Here is a 17705-nt window from a genome sequence, read left to right as displayed (position 1 = left end):
TGGCATGTGGTGCTGGGGGATTGAACCGCGGTCCCCGATGCCTTGCCAAGCTTGTTCTAAGTAGGTGCTTTAGACCACTGAGCCATCTCTCCAGCCCCTTTTTTTTTTTTTTTTTTCATTTGTGTATTTGTTACAGGGTCTCACTAGGCAGCTCGGATCACTCATAGTGATCCTTCTATTTTCTGCCTCACCAGCTCTGGGATTCCATGCGTGCACCGCCACACCTGGGGGATAGAATGTGGGACTGTTTTAGAACCCTGGTCCCTGTGCTTGCCAAAGTAGGCACTCAGTCCACTGAGCTATCTCGCCGGACTCTGTGCTTTGCTTATTGATTAAAGGGTTATACTGCACACGGTGAGATAGGACACTGTCCACTAACTTGGATCATCTTCCATCAGAGTCCCTGCCCCTCTGCCAGCCTGTTTTAAAGGGCACAAAACCCTGTGCTGAATGAGGAGGCCTGAGGCTTCAGCGGCCTCCCCTCCAGAGCTCCTTCCTCCCTGGCCTCACGTCCCCCGTTGTGCGCTGAGACAGTCTTGCTTGGCCCTGCCTCGGTGATCATGCCAGCTTATCTCTTCCCTCCCCCCAGGAGAGTGATCTAGTGGAGATATGCCCACGCTCACTTTTGTCTTGGTTTCCATATTAAAATACTTCATTATGAGCCAAACTGCCCACACATGGTCTATTAGAATGAGTTAGCTTCAGAATAAACTCCTATAAAGAGCTATAATGTCTTGTCGTATGGGATGCTGAAAATGCTTGTCAAAGATGATCATTTTTACTTTGGTATAATTAATAATGACCTTTTCTTGAGGATGGCATTTGGTTCAGATTCAGTGCCTTCAAAGCACTGTCCTCCCGATTCATTCTGCTAAGAAACCTTTATTAAGTGCCTCTTCTGTGCTGCACCCTGGGGATAAGCAGATAAAAGAAGCTCACCTCCTGGTAGGGGAGAAATTTAGACCTTGGAAAAGGAGGAAGAGAGCCAGAACTGAGGTTGGGCAAGTGTCTCGACCATCTTCTGGCACTGCGTTAATTTCTGGAGCCCTTTCAACTAAATAAGCTACCTACCAAAAGGTTACAAGTTGTATTAGTACCTACCTTCTACTATTGCGGGGGACATACTGAAGATTGAATGCAGGGCCATCTGTAAGCTACAATTCAGCCTTTTTTTATTTTTGAGTCAGACTCCTGCTAAGTCACCGTGTTACCCACGCTGGAGTCAAACTTAGAATCTTCCTGCCCTAGTGTCCTAGAGTGCTGGGATTACCAGTCTATGCCACTAAGCCCAGTTTATCTTTCCACCCTTGAAAAGTATTTGAGGTTAGTAGGTAAGCCTTTGATCGAGGTACGCAGGTACTCTAGCAAACTTTATCACACATACAAGGAAGAAAGACTGGCAGGCTCCTCACCATCCCTTTCCAGATCAGCCGTCCATGGGGGTGTGATTAGCCAGCTGCTCTGGCCCAGAGAACTAGAAGAGAATGTGGTGGGCTTGTGGGTCCTTGCAGAGCTGCTTGTAGTTTCAGGGAGTACATCCTGTGCTGTCCATTCTCCTTAGCCCAGTTTCAGGCATGTGCTATACACACTACAGAAGAAATAGCCAAGGTAAGTAAACAGAACAGGGAAATGGTCGATTTGGGACTAAGGGATCTATTTATCTTAAGATGGAAGGAAGGAAATTTAGAAATCTAAGCATAGCTACCCTTAGAAATCACCTTGGGCTAGCCAGATGTGGAGTGCGTACCTGTAACCCCAGCACTCTGGGAGGCTGGGCAGCAGGATCACAAATTGCCCAGTACCATCCTGGGCAGTTTAGCAAATTAGTGGGACCCTATCTCAGAATTAAAAAGGGATGGGATGTAGCTCCTTGCAAAGGCAGAAAAGTAAATCTCTCTAGCTGTTTGTAAACTGGATGAGGGTAGGATTGTGAAGGTGTGGCTCACTCAGCTTGGACAGACTTTCTTCCAAGCCTTTGTCAACGTCCACAGCTGCTGGATCTTCCCGGCTGAACCAGTCCAACTGGTACCCTTCCACCTATTCATTTTGTTTTCTGTAAGATGCTTTTACACTAAGAGTGTAATTTTAAGCTATTCCCTTCTTTACTTCTCAGAACCTAGATCTAGCACAAAGAAGGTACTCTAAATACTTGCTACATGAAACCATGTTTCCAGTGGAAGGTGGCATACCAGTGGAACCCATGGGAACTAAAGCATTTATGAGCCTGCATTGTCCTGATTTCATGCTTAAGAAGATGCTAGTGATGATTTGTAGGGAACTCAATGGATTTGTGAAATAAGATGTGGAAGCACTGAGTTGGAGTCTCCTGTATTGTTCCATGAGTAAGATCTTACATGTAGGACTTTAGAACTGAGAGCTAGGACAAAAGGCAAGAAATTGACAGCACTATCTTACCACATTTTTGTTAATTCCTAAAGTAGCTTAGCTTAGAACTGTTAATATGTATTTAAAATTTGTTCTTTGACTTTGGAGCAAAATTTGTCTGGAAATAGTAATAATGTCAAAAAACCTGCAAGAGGTACTGAGAAGTTCTTTGTATTAAGCTCTTTTTGTATTTCACAAGTTCTGAACTTTCTATGGTCTTCTTTTTTAGGTGTTAAATAGGCTTTTAGTGATTAATAAAATGAGTAGATTTTGCCCATTGTAAAATCTGATAATAGATTTTCTGTAAGAACTTTTTTTTAATGGGAAGGTTCCCCATAAAAATTTTAGTTGTCTTTGAGATCCCAAAATAGTACTAAAAGGAGCTTTCCCCCCTCAATACTAGAGATTAAACTTCAAGACCTCAGAGACTGCACACTAAGCTATAGCCTAAGACCTTTTCGTTTTTACTTTTTTGAGACTGGATCTTGCCTGTGATGACCCTGCCTCAGCCTCTCAGAGAGCGGAGATTGTAGGCGTGTACCACCACACCTGCTCAGGAACCGGTTTTAGAAGTATAATTTCTTACAGTCTTTTAAGGGACTGACCCTAGTGAAATGTTTAATTTGTATTTAGAATTATATTTTCGATAAAATATCTTGCATAACTATGGTATCCATTATAGCTAACAGTTATATAAAACCAGTAATACAGAGGTGTATTGGGAAAAATGAAATCATTTTTCATTTCTTCACCATTTGGGAGCAGAAGCACTTGTTGTCTGTAACAGTATGAAGTTTTGATATCTGACTTGGGGGTATGTAGGTCTATACGTGCATGATATTTGTGTTTGTGCTGAGTATTGGGGGAGTGTCGTCAATTCAATGGTGATGGTATAGTTTTTCAGCTCTTTATAAGCTTAGAGTTGGTCATTCTTTGGTTTATTTCAGTGAAGAATTTGAGAGTTTAACTCTTGCCAGTCTCTTGGATAGTCTCCTTTGTCTTGTTTGACCAAAAGCAGGATTTTTTTTTTTCCCAACAGAGACTAAAGGTAGAAAATGAAAGTTAGCATTTGATTGGGTAGGAAAATCATTACCTATATGAAAAATTAACTATTAGATTGATTAAGCAAAGCGTTTACTTTTTCAATATATTAAACTTTTTAAATTGCATTTCAAAGCTAAAGACCTTCATGTCCAGCTTGACCTAACACTTAAATTTTTTAGGTGATCATAAACAATATTTCAGGATTGCAGTATGTTCATAGTACTACATATTAGTTTAGAATTCAAGAAATTGTCACAGTAATTTTTTTTCTTTTTTCTTTTCTTTTTTTTTTTTTTTTTTTTTTGCATTTGGTACAGTGTCTAAAGTGTCTCACTACACAGATTAGACTCGTAGTGATCTTGTTTTCAGCCTCCCAAGCACTGAGATTACAGGTGCGCACCACCGCACCCAGTCTCAATCACAGTCTCAGTGGGCCCCAGGAGTGGGGCTGGCACAATATGCCAAGGATCAAACCCTGGCCGTTGCGTGTCGCAGTAACTTTTTAAACACCCAGTTTGTGGGTTTTTTTAAATTCCAGTTCAGTATATATTTTAAGGGTCTTGTGTAGTGCTTGACATCCACAAACTCTGTGTTTCTAGTACATTTTCCCTGTGAAATTTTAATGAGGATGTTGTAGACAAAACATGGATGCTCCAAGAGGAGTGAGTAGCATGCTAAAAGATTTTTTCTGGAACCAACTCCCTGTAACAATAACAATGCAATTATTTAAAAACATATTCACCTTTTAATGTAGTCTAGTATGAACAGCTACAACTAGTATCTTTTAATATTCTCCTATTGATAGTAAGATAAAGATTGAAGGCTTCTACATTTTAACAGCTTTTTTGAAATAAAATCCACATGCTGTACAGTTAGCCCACTGAAGGTATACAGTTCATTGCTCTTTAGTATACCCACTTCAGTTTTTAACTGGAGGGTGTGTGTGTGTATGTGTGTGTGTTTGTGTATACATGCACACAGTAATGGAGGTTGAAATCGGGGGCACTCTATCACTGAGCTACATCCTTAGCCCTTTTTAGTTTTTGAGACAGGATCTCCCAAAATTGCTGCATTTAAAGTTGCAGTCTTCTTGCCTCAGCTTCCCCTAGTGGGCAGGATTACAGGCGTGTGCTGCCAACCTCCCTGCTTCATTTATTTTGAACCTGGCTTATTTGTTGTTGGCTTACTTTTTTTTTTTTTTTTTTTTTTCTTTTTTTTAATGTATCTGGTTGCTGCAGGGTCTCACTACACAGCTTGGACTTGTAGTGAACCTCCTGTTTTCAGCCTCCCCAGCACTGGGAATACAGATGTATGCCACTATCCCCGGACTCTGCTCTAGGGCATGGGGCTGACACAGCATGTGGTGCTGGGGTTGCAGGCACTTAGTCTGCTGAGCTATCTTGCCTACTTTTGAAAATACACTTGACTAGGAAAGCAGGAACTAGGTCATAAGTACAAATATACTTGGATTCTGTCCCTATGAATTTTCACTTCAACTTGTGTTACTTTTTAAAACTTTTTAAGGCCAGCCAAATAGTTCAGTGGATTAAAGTGCCTGCAAGAAGTTGCAGGGGCTGGGAGTTCTATCCCAGGCCTGCTATGCCAGCCCCGCCCCCAGGGCACTCTGAGAGAGCACTTGAGCCTGGATGTAGTGGTGCATGCCTGTAAGCCCAGCTCTTGGGAGGCTGTGAACAGGAGAATCACTAGCAGTCCAATCTAGTAGTGAGACCCTGAACACCCTGTAGACCCTTCCCTAAAATACAAAAAAAAAAAAAAAAAGTAATAAGAAGAAATAAAGTTTTTGTTATTTTTTGCTTCATCTTTGTCCATCCAAAGTCCAGTGACTTCCTTCTTTCAAAAAGTTCTAGTACAAAAAAGGCTTTCTTGATTTCCGTGAGAAACGTTTGCTTACAGGAATATTTAGCTGACTTTTCAACTGTGGCATTAATGAAGAAAGACATTATAATGTGAATTTCTCTTCTTATAATTTTAAGTCCTTTGCAGTAAAGTACTGTGTATTGAAGGAAAACCCAAACTTCTATGCAATTAATACTTACTAATTAATTGTGCTTTACTCAGGTTAAAAAATCCCACAAATTTCCTGATAACTATAGCCCTTCTGAATTCTGACTTACTAAGGAGATCAGAGCGCACACACCAGGATTCAAAGAGCTGAGGGCTAATTTCCTCTCATTACTTTAACTTCGCATTGAAAAATCACCTGAGAATCATAATGTTGCTGAATACACTGTATGCGACTATATATTTGATACACCTTACATACATGCACACTCAGTATATGAAAGTTGCATTTTGAAGTACTATAGCTTTTTTTTGGGGGGGGGGGCGGAACCGGGATTGAACTCAGGCCTTTGCACTTGCCAGGGAAGCACTTATTCCACTGAGCCATCTCCCTGATCCTACTATTGCATCTTTAGTTCAGCTAATAGTTGAAACCACTTCCCAAGAGGTTGGAAAGAGAAATGTCATTCATTTTATCAGTGTTTGGTGTACAAAAATGGGGTAAAAAAACCATATCATTAGTTCAAGTCCTGTGTTTGAGGTGCAAGCTAGTTCGTGGCCAGTGTTTGAGAAAGTACTGGTCTCCTACCTTATGGCCGGGGCACCTTCACCCATTCCTGGCTTACTCTAAGGTGCACTGCCCATACAGGGCTGTATCAAACCAATACAAGGAAAACATCAACAATCTCCCTGGCTTGAGTGAAGAGTTCTGCTCTCCCTAGAGGACAAAGGACTGAAACTGGCTTAGAAAGAAGCTACATACAGTAGAGGAATGTGGCAACATGCAGAAGATCCCGCTGGAGAAGGCTGGACGTATATAAGATGAGCGTGGATGACATGTCTGAATCTCATTGAGCCTTCATAGACTGCTCTAGCCTGCTGAAGGGCTGTGATATGCCCTCGACAGGTAAAGAAACAGGTTTACAGAGTTCAGCTGTGGAAACCAAAATATTAGTGGAGACCTAGATTTAAAACCCCATCTAGGGCTAGTGAGATGGCTCAGTGATCTAAAGCACCTACTTAGAACAAGCTTAGCAAAGCACAAGGGACCGCGGTTCAATCCCCCAGCACCACATGCCAGCCAGCCCGCCCCCTGGTGGGCTGAGTAGCCACACACATAAATAAATAAAATAAATTAAAAAAACAACAACAAAAAAAAAACATCTAAGGCCAAAACATAGATTCTCTACCAGCTCTTATTTATCATGTTGCAGCACTTTGTGTAGTTTGTAAACTGCTTTCCTACATAAGCTCTCGACATTCTTATAATAACCTGTGATTTAGGCATTCTTACTGCCCAGCAGTACAAAGTTGAGAAGCTTAAATGACCTCTCTGACCACACTGAGAGCTAGTAGAATCTCTTTTAGTGTACCAGTGTCTGTGTTGTTAGCCAAGGCTGACTGCTGAAGGAGGTGGTCTCTTGCTCTTGTCCTTGGCTTGGGGGAGGCAGAGTGACGAAGGTGTGTAATCACCACTGCCTCTAAGGCAATCGTTCAGGACATTCTCTCAGAAGTCAGGGACATTACCACCATGTGCCAGCACTGTGGGATAGGGGCCAGCTGGGCAAAGAGGATATAAATAGAACTTGTCTAGCAGGGGTGCCCAGCTTAATGGAGATGCTAAGCAGTGAGAGGTTAAGATAACTGCTCTGGCCTGGTATCTGCAAAGCACAGGAGTCTCAGGACAGTTCGGGCCTAGGTCTATGGGTGGTAATTGGGAGGACTTCACTGGGGGGTTCTTCAGTTCAGACAAAAGGAGCAGGAACAACATTGGAAGGGGTAGGGGGTACAGTTTTGCCCCAAGAAATACAAATGCAAAGGTGCAGAGATGGGACAGAAATTATGTGTCAGAAAAACTACCGATAATTCTCTCTCTCTCTCTCTCTCTCTCTCTCTCTCTCTCTCTCTCTCTCTCTTTTTTCTTTTCAGTATCGGAGATTGAAGTCAGGATCTTGTGCTTGCCAGGCAAGCCCTTATTCTACTGCACTATCTCCCTGGCTCCTAAAGTTGAGAAGCTTTTTTTGGTTTCTTTCTTTTTTTTGTTGGCTGGCTCAGGCTGCCTTGAGGACAGGTCTGGTAAGGCATGTGGAGCTGGGGATGGAACCGTGGTATCTTGCACCTGACTGCCCAATAATTCTAATGTTTTACCCCATTTCATTTTTCCATTGTTCTACTGATAGACATTTGAATAGCTTCCACTTTGAGGCCTTTATGTACCATTAAAAACTTTTTAAATTTTATTTTAATATATTTGGTACAGGGTCTCACTGTGTAGCTCGAACTCTTAGTGGTCCTGCTGTTTTCAGCCTCCCCAGCACTGGGATTACAGGGGTGCACTGCCACGCCTGGACTCTGGCCAGCTCAGTGCACCTGAGGGTGGGGCTGGCATGGCATGTGGTGCTGGGGTTCGAACCCTAATCCCTGCACTTGCCAAAGCAGGCTATAGGCTGCTGAGCTATCTTGCCAGCCTTTAAAAGCATTCTTTTATGTGTTATGACAGGTATGTGTTTGTACTAGGTATATACTTAGTAGTTATAGAGTATGCAGATACTTAGTTTGGGGAGATAATGCCAGAATGTTCCCACGATGGTCATGCAGATTGCCAAATGTTTCAATCACTCCTGTATCCTCACCAACACCTCTCTCTTTAATTTTAGGAATCCTAATATTATATAACATTTTAGAAAATGGAGCCATTCCCTTGATCCTCAAAGCCTTAAACTTAAAACTTTTTATCTATTTCAAAGAATGCAAAAGCAGGGATTTATATCAGCTGTAAAGCTCCTAAAGCAGCTCTTGGTGTGTGGAAGGAAGATAGCAAATGATCTAATTGAAGAAACTAGGATTGGAAATAGTTAACAGTATGACAGGAATTTGCAGGAAAGATAATTCTTGAGCTAGGGATTAAAGAGAAAAAAATTGCAGAAAGAAAAAAGAAATGGGCTAGATGATATACAGGGGCATAAAAACCTCCGTGGAGTGGCTCGGTAGACAGTATTCTGGGGAAGGACTCATCTGAGCACAGTCATTGCGTGCTCTTCTGAAGTTAATTGGCTTATTACCCCTGCTGGAAAGGTGTGGAGCAAGGTGAGGTTGTAGTACTCTGTTGCTGTGCTCTCTGCTGCTACCTTTTCACTCTTTCTTTGTCCCCTGCGAATGCAGTCAGCTTCTTTCTTGTGAGATCAGAGCATGTCCTGAGTGGAAGGTACATGAAAACCACCACTGGAGCTTTGACAGCTTCAAAATATTGCCACTTACAAAAAATCCAACAGATTCTCTGCTGTGTATGCCTGTTTTATGCTGAGCTATGGTGTAGTCTTATTTTTACATGGCCCTGGGTTCTTTATGGTGGTAGTTCATTTTATAAAATGCCCAGTGCCGTATGTGCTGCCAAGAATGTGAATGCTGCCAAGAACAGTAATCAAGCTCTCCTGCCTTTTTGTCACTGCGGGAGCACCTCCTGCGTGTCCTCCATTAGCAGGAAGATGACCGTGGTCCCTGACTCACTAAGCCTGTGGGAAATCGCATAAGCAAGCCCCATGTGACAAGCCCTGTAATGGTCAGTGGAGTCCTGTGGCAGGACGATGGAGGAGCACCTCACTCGGACTGGAAGGCAGCTTCCTGGGAAGGGCAACAGAAAGCAGATAGTCTGGCGAAAGGAGTCTACAGGAAACTCTGGCAACGAGGGAGGATCGCTTTTTGGGGATACTGGACATTACCAAGACAGAAAATAAGGCACCTGGAGACGAGAAAGGCTTAATCAGAAGACCTGATGTTGGTTAGCTTTTCTATTCCTGGAACTCCTGTCTCATCACTACATGCTCTGGGTTTCCTGAGTATTGCTCTTGTTTCAGTCTTCTTCCCATCTGCCTTGTTTCTCCTTTCTGGAATGGCACTGTTTAACTTGTGCCATTGTATGTTGGATGAATTTAACTTTCTTTTTGATTTGTACAGTGAATCACACCTAAGAATATGCCTTGAGCCTCTGACGTGAACTTTTAAGCAATGCTGGAACTGTTAAGATTTAAGCAACTTTTGGATATGGATTGAATATATCTTGCATAATGAGATGGGCATGAACCTTTGGGGACTAGGTTACAGAATGTGATGGTTTAGATATGAAATGACCCTCAGAAGTGTCATGTGTTAAGAGGCAGGGCTTTTGGAAGGTGATTGGATTTTGGAAGTTCATGTTGGCATTATACCAATCAGTGGATTAATCCGTTGATGAGTTTATAGCTAATATGCCAGGAGGAGGTCAGGCCCAGTTGGCAGCAGCTCACGGGCGCTATGTATTCAGAGGGTATCTTTCTGGGCCTTTCCTGACCTGTCTGCTTTCTGGCTGCCAGGGGTTGAGCAGATTTCTTTCGTAAGCTCTTCTACCATCCTTTTTCTACATTGGAGTCAGCCAACCAGGTTTTGAAACTGAATCAAAATAAACTTCTCCCTTAAATTCAGAGTCTCAGGTACACTGTCTTGTCCCAGCAAGAGGAGAGCCAACAAGTGTTTGGTTGTTTCTTTTTTTTTACAAACCCTGGAAACCAGGCATTTCATTCTTAGCATTTACAAACCCTGGAAACCAGGCATTTCATTCTAAAGTAGGAGAATGTGATTTTTAGCAGTGTTCATAAATTATAGATACAATTCAGTAGTTTTGGTGTTTGACATTCTCAGGTTTGTGTTTACCTGGTTGAAATGCTTCATTTACAAAACCAGCTATCTGTAGATGTGAGGATTGCTATTACAGCTAAGTAACTGTATTTTGTTAAGAAATAGTGATTGCACTTGATCTTTACTAGTTATGTTAGAGGGTTTCAGGAAAATAAGATGGTCCTTACTTTCAGAAACTTCACCAGAGAGAAAGGGATAAATCGAGAGAAATCTCTGTAAATTCTCATGCTGCTTCTCTCCACTTTGTCATCCAGAAAGGACTAGCCAGAGTGCCATTGACTGAAACCATAGTTAGCATCAGAGACCTTCTCAACAGACAGCAGGCAGCTCTTACATAGAAGGGCTAAAGTCTATTTTTCATCCTTCATTTTTAAAGTTTTTTTTTTATTTTATTTGTGTGTGTGTGTGTGTGTGTGTGTGTGTGGCCAGCTCAGCCCACCAGGGGGCAGGGCTGGCTGGCATGTGGTGCTGGGGGATTGAACCGCGGTCCCTGTGCTTTGCTAAGCTTGTTCTAAGTAGGTGCTTTAGACCACTGAGCCATCTCACCAGCCCCCCATCCTTCATTTTTAAAAAACATACATTGAGCCAGTGAGCTAGCACAGGGACCAGAGTGCAGTTCCCCAGCCCCAAATGCTGTGCCAGCAGCACAGCATTGACCTGGCCAGTGAGACCAGGCGTGGTGGTGCATACCTGTAATCCCACCTAGTGCCGGGGAGGCTGAAAACAGAAGGATCACTACAAGTCTGAGCTGCATAATGAGACCCTGTACCAAATACATAAAAATAAATAAATAAATAAAATATGTTCCCACAATCCTGAGTACTTACTTGCCTTGCTTTTTTTTTTTTTCTTCTTCTTCTTCTTATTCTTCTTCCCCAGGTTCCTTTTTATAATACAGAAGTGATACTAATTTGGCGGGAGTTGGTATGTGTGCATAAAACATATCTTGATCATTTTTTATTTCTTTACACTTCTCACCCCACCCCCACCTCCAAGAGTTTGCCTTCTAGTTGTCTGTTATCACTTCCTTTTTTTTATTCATTCATTTATATTTTAGGCTTCGTAGAGAAAGCATGAGACATTTAACTTTCTGAGACTTTCTGAGTCTTGCCTTTTTGAGTCTGAGGTTGCTCAGCATGATGATCTCAGTTTTCATCCGTTTGCTAATAGCATGAGTTCACTTTTCTTTATAGTTGAACAGTATTCCATTAATATACAAATCACATTTTCTTTTAGCCACTTATTTGTTGGTGACCTAGGCAGTTTTCAGAGCTTGCTATTAGAAACTGTGCTGGTGTACACCTAGATATGCATGTATCACCGTACAGTGATATCTAGGTATTTATTAACTGGTTCCAGCAGTAGGTGTAATGAGTACCAAAAACAGTGAGTACCAAACAGATTGTGTTGACTGGAGAGAGTAGAAAACTGAGGCAATCAACACTACGAAGTTCTGCCTTGGGTATTAAGTACCAAACAAATGACACTTGGGGGAAGTACACAGGGGGACTTGCATCGAAATCCAGTGAATACCAAACTCAGTGAATTTCAAAGCAGTCCAGTACCAACATATGACTGTGGCATGTGATATCTTTAATTCTTTTGGGAATACACTCTGGAGAGAAAGAGCTGGGTCAAGTAGTAGTTTTAGGTTTAGTTTTTGAGGGACCCTCATATTGATTTCCATAGTGGTTGTACTGTTTTACATTCCTGCCAACAAGGTAGGAGTCTTCCTCTTACTGCCTGAGATTCGTTCCCAGCTCGCTTGCTCGCTCAATCTCTCCCTCTCTCTCTCCCTCTCTCTCTCTCTCTCTCTCTCTCTCTCTCTCTCTCTCTCTCTCTCTCTCTGTGTGTGTGTGTGTTCTTTAGAAGAGCCATTCTGACTAGAATAAGATGAAATCTCAAAAATTATTTTGATTTGCATTTCCCTAATGGCTAAAGATGTCGAACATTTTCATATACTTATTGGTCATTTATACTTCTTTTGAGAAGTATTATTCAATTCACTTGCCCTTTTTTTGCATGCATCATTTGTTTTAGGTTTTATTATACCTTGTTTGTTTTTTAATGTTCTTCATATATGTTTTAGATATTGGTCCTTTATTGGAACAATAGCCACCAGAATTTTCTCCAGTTCTATAGGCTGTCTTTTCATTTCTGCCACTTTTTAACCTGATACAACTCCGTTTGTTGATTCTTGATATTTTCTGTGCTATTAGTGTTCGATTTACAAGGCCTACCTGTGTCCCGATGGCTTTGAGTGTTTTCCTGTTATCTTCCAGCAGTTTCAAACTTGATTTTTCCTCTGGCCTTTTGATCCGTTTTGTGGAAGGGTGAGAGATAGGGATCCAGTTTAAAACTTCTGCAAGTGGCTACCCAGGTTTTCCCAGCATTATTTGTTAAAGACGCTACCTTTTCTCCTTTGGTTTCTTTTTCAAAAATCAGGTGGTGATAAGTACATGGGGCTGTTTTTGCTGGATTCCATTCATTTACATGTTTGTTTTCCTGCCTCTGCATGGGTTTCCTGCCGTGTGTAGCTTTTTAGTATAACTTGAAATCTAGTATTGTGAGAATCCCAGCTTTGCTCTTTTTGTTCAGGATAGCTTTAATTACTCTGGATCCTGATTTTAGGATTGCTTTTTCTAGTTCTATGAAGGATGTGATTGATATTTTAAAATGATTTTCATTGACTCTATAATTACTTTTGGAATTATTACATTATAAGTATATTATTTCTTCCAATATGAGTAAGTGGTTCTTTACATTTTCTAGAGATCTCTTTAATTTATGTTTTAGAATTTTGTAATTTTCATTTTACAGGTCCTTTATCTCCTTATGTTAATCTCTCAGTATTTAAGATTTTTTTTTTTTTTTTTTTTTTTAGTACAGGATCTTTTTAAGCCATTATGAATAGAATTGTTTTCTTCATTTCTTTCTAGGTGGGGTCATTATTAATGTACACAAGTGCTATTGGTTTTCATGTATTTATCTTGTATACTATTTTTTTAACCATTTCATGTTTCATTAGTTTTTGTTTGTTTGTTTGTTTGTTTTTTTGCGGAACCAGGGATTGAACTTAGGCCCTTATGCTTGCCAGAGAAGCGTTTATTCCACTGAGCCATCTCCCCGGCCCTTCATTAGTTTTTTAAAAGAAATAAATACTGTTATTTTTTAAGATTGGAATCCAAGTACCTCTTGAGAAAGTGGGATATGATAATGGTTTTTTCAAGACGTCATAGCTTCCAAATTTGAGAAGACTCACATTTGACTTAGCAAAAGATTAACTTCATAAGGTCTTATCAGATAAATAAGTGACTGATGCTGGCAGAGTAAAAGGGGAAGTGGAAAGGGGAAAAAGGGAGCTTTTTTTTTTTTTTGGAAAAGGGAATTGAAAAGTGTTATATACATATACCAGTTCCCTACAGTGAATATAATCATTATGAACTGCAAACATGGACTGGTAAAAGTTTAAAAAAAAAAAAATCATTTCACATCCCCCTCCCCTAAAACTTAACTCTTCACCTTGAATTAATCCAGTTGACAAGTGCCATCCTGCTGTCCCATCCTTCCAGGTCAGGTACTGCTTTAGTCACTTGCCTGCCTCACTGCTGAGATAAAAACCCACAACCTCAAAGAGGAGAGCTTTCTTCTGACTTTGAGTTTCAGAAGTTTTGATCCATGATTGGGAGGCTCAGCCACAGGAAGAGCATGGTGGGAGGAAGCTGCTCATATCTGGAGCAGATCGTGCCCCACAACGCTTGCCTTCCAGTGGGGTCCCACCTCCTGACGGTGCACCAGTGTGAACTCAGCAGTGGATCAGCCCGCTGTTATATCACCCCCATGATCCAAGTACCCTTTGGGAGATATCCCAGGTTTAAACCAGAACCGGAAGACTTTCTACAGCCTGCTATTACTTCTTACCTAAAATTCTTAGTGTTTCCTCTCTTAAAAGGAAAACAAAAACGCTACTATACTAGAAACAAGTAACTGTTTCCCTCATATATATTCTTTTTATTTTTTTACCATGCCTGTGCTGGACGAGAACATACAACCTGGATGAGAAAACATTAGTTTGGAGCAGATGTGAGGTTTTTCCTCATTTACTGTTAATGCTTGCAGCTCAGTAACAATGTCTTTTTTTCTTGTTTTCTAGGAATGTTTACCCTCGCAGAAGTTGCTTCACTTAATGACATTCAGCCAACTTACAGAATCCTGAAACCATGGTGGGACGTGTTTATGGATTACCTGGCTGTTGTTATGTTGATGGTAGCCATCTTCGCAGGAACCATGCAGCTTACCAAAGATCAGGTGGTCTGCTTGCCGGTGTTGCCGTCTCCTGTAAGTTCAAAGGCACACACACCACCAGGAAGTACTGATGTCCCCACTGAAGTCCCGAAGATGGAAACAGCCACTAATCAAGACCAAGACGGGCGGATAACAAATGACATTTCCTTTGGTACATCTGCTGTGACACCTGACATACCTCTCAGAGCCACATATCCTCACCCAGATTCCACAGTTCCAAATCAGGAGGCAAGGAAAGAGAAGAAAGACCCAACGGGCCGAAAAACAAACTTGGATTTTCAGCAATATGTATTTATTAATCAGATGTGTTACCATCTGGCCCTCCCGTGGTATTCTAAATACTTTCCATACCTTGCTCTTATCCATACTATTATACTCATGGTCAGTAGCAACTTTTGGTTCAAATATCCTAAAACATGCTCAAAAGTAGAACATTTTGTTTCAATATTGGGAAAGTGCTTTGAATCTCCTTGGACTACTAAAGCATTGTCTGAGACAGCATGTGAAGACTCGGAGGAAAACAAGCAGAGAATAACAGGTGCCCAGACTCTACCAAAGCACGTGTCCACCAGCAGTGATGAGGGGAGCCCCAGTGCCAGTACCCCAATGATCAACAAAACTGGCTTCAAGTTCTCCGCAGAAAAGCCTGTGATCGAAGTTCCTAGCATGACCATCTTGGACAAAAAAGATGGGGAACAGGCGAAAGCCCTGTTTGAAAAAGTGAGGAAGTTCCGTGCCCATGTGGAAGACAGTGACTTGATCTATAAACTCTACGTGGTCCAGACAGTTATCAAAACAGCCAAGTTCATTTTTATTCTCTGCTACACTGCAAACTTTGTCAACGCGATCAGCTTTGAGCATGTGTGCAAGCCCAAAGTCGAGCACCTGACCGGCTACGAGGTGTTCGAGTGTACCCACAACATGGCCTACATGCTGAAGAAGCTGCTCATCAGTTATATCTCCATTATTTGTGTTTATGGTTTTATCTGCCTCTACACTCTGTTCTGGTTATTCAGAATACCTTTGAAGGAATATTCTTTTGAGAAAGTCAGAGAAGAGAGCAGTTTCAGTGACATTCCAGATGTCAAAAATGATTTTGCGTTCCTTCTACATATGGTAGACCAGTACGACCAGCTGTATTCCAAGCGTTTTGGTGTATTTTTGTCTGAAGTCAGTGAAAACAAACTTAGGGAAATTAGTTTGAACCACGAGTGGACATTTGAGAAACTGAGGCAGCACGTGTCCCGCAACGCCCAGGACAAGCAGGAGCTTCACCTGTTCATGTTGTCAGGAGTGCCCGACGCTGTCTTTGACCTCACAGACTTGGATGTGCTGAAGCTTGAACTGATTCCGGAAGCCAAGATTCCCGCCAAGATCTCGCAGATGACCAACCTCCAAGAGCTGCACCTCTGCCACTGCCCAGCGAAAGTTGAGCAGACTGCTTTCAGCTTTCTCCGCGATCACTTGAGATGCCTTCACGTGAAGTTCACTGACGTGGCTGAAATTCCTGCCTGGGTGTATCTGCTCAAAAACCTTCGAGAGTTGTACTTGATAGGCAATTTGAACTCTGAAAACAATAAGATGATAGGACTTGAATCCCTCCGAGAGTTGCGGCACCTTAAGATTCTCCATGTGAAGAGCAATTTGACCAAAGTCCCCTCCAACATTACGGATGTGGCTCCACATCTTACAAAGTTAGTCATTCATAATGACGGCACTAAACTCTTGGTACTGAACAGCCTTAAGAAAATGATGAATGTCGCTGAGCTGGAACTCCAGAACTGTGAATTAGAGAGAATCCCACATGCTATTTTCAGCCTCTCTAATTTACAAGAACTGGATTTAAAGTCGAATAACATACGCACAATTGAGGAGATCATCAGTTTCCAGCATTTGAAACGACTGACTTGTTTAAAATTATGGCATAATAAAATTGTTACCATTCCTCCCTCCATTACCCATGTCAAAAACTTGGAGTCACTTTATTTCTCCAACAACAAGCTCGAATCCTTACCAGTGGCAGTATTTAGTTTACCAAAACTCAGATGCTTAGATGTAAGCTACAACAACATTTCAATGATTCCACTAGAAATAGGATTGCTTCAGAACCTGCAGCATTTGCATATCACTGGGAACAAAGTGGACGTTCTGCCAAAACAATTGTTTAAATGCGTGAAGTTGAGGACTTTGAATCTGGGGCAAAACTGCATCACCTCCCTCCCAGAAAAAATTGGTCAGCTGTCCCAGCTCACTCAGCTGGAGCTGAAGGGAAACTGCTTGGACCGCTTGCCAGCACAGCTGGGCCAGTGTCGAATGCTCAAGAAAAGCGGGCTTGTTGTAGAAGATCACCTTTTTGACACCCTGCCACTAGAAGTCAAAGAAGCATTGAATCAAGACATAAATGTTCCCTTTGCAAATGGGATTTAAACTGAGATAATCCGTGCACATCCCTGCGCAGGGACAACTTCCTAGATTGCAAGTGCTCACGTACAAGTCACTGCAAGATAATGCATTTTAGGAGTAGACACATCTTTTAAAATAAAACACAGAGAGGATGCATAGAAGGCCGATAGAAGACGTAATTGAATGTTCATGTTCGTAGTGTTTAAAGTCATTCATTTCCAAATTTTCTTTTTCTTTTTTCCTTTCTACACTTTTTTTTTTCTTTTCCTCCTGGGCAAAGGGAAGGAAAATTATAATCACTAATATTGGTCCTTTTTAAATTGTTTGTAACTTGGATGCTGCCGCTACTGAATGTTTACAAATTGCTTGCCTGCTAAAGTAAATAATTAAATCGACTTTTTCTTACTATATTGCTTTTTTTGAGATGTCATGATTTTTTTTGCTTAACTGGTCCAATATTACTTTAACTCACTAAAGACACATCAAGTCCTAACTTACAAATTTAGATTTGCTGCAGTACTGTTGCATTGTTTTGGAACAATACAGCACCGCACGTTGTATTGAAAGCGCCTCCGATGACCACATTTTGCAGTGTTTGACAAGTGCTGCTCTTGTCGCATGAGAGTCCCGTTTTGTAAATTTTTACACCCTGGAAGGCCTTGAATGTAGTAAACATCTTTAGTTGTTCCGTTTTTGTTTTTCTTAATAGAAATCCGGGCATGGTGATGCAACCTGTAGTCCCAGCACTCAGGAGGCTGAGGCAAGAGGATTGTTGTGAGTTTGAGACCAGCCTGGGCTACAAAGTGAGCTGAAGGCCAGCCTGAACTGCATAGCAAGACCCTGTCTCAAAAAGACAATAGAAAACAATAAAACAG

At 41.5% G+C, this 17705-nt stretch overlaps 1 protein-coding gene across 4 annotated transcripts in view; it reads left to right on the top strand.

Annotated features, from left to right (window-relative positions):
- The window catches only part of Lrrc8d (leucine rich repeat containing 8 VRAC subunit D), a 125056-nt gene extending 107816 nt beyond the window's left edge, over positions 1–17240 (top strand). For all 4 annotated transcript variants that reach the window (XM_004635742.3, XM_023720312.1, XM_023720314.1 and 1 more), the window contains one exon: positions 14276–17240. In XM_004635742.3, the coding sequence (XP_004635799.1) occupies positions 14278–16854 (2577 nt within the window). In that variant the 5' untranslated portion in view covers positions 14276–14277 and the 3' untranslated portion in view covers positions 16855–17240. The remainder of the gene's footprint in view (positions 1–14275) is intronic.
- Positions 17241–17705: the final 465 nt, after the last annotated feature.

The sequence above is a fragment of the Octodon degus genome, unplaced genomic scaffold (assembly GCF_000260255.1).
Source record: "Octodon degus isolate 3935 unplaced genomic scaffold, OctDeg1.0 scaffold00074, whole genome shotgun sequence".
NCBI lineage: Eukaryota > Metazoa > Chordata > Mammalia > Rodentia > Octodontidae > Octodon > Octodon degus.
The sequence above is the reverse complement of the archived record's forward strand: the minus strand, read 5'-3'. Positions and strand labels throughout refer to the sequence as shown.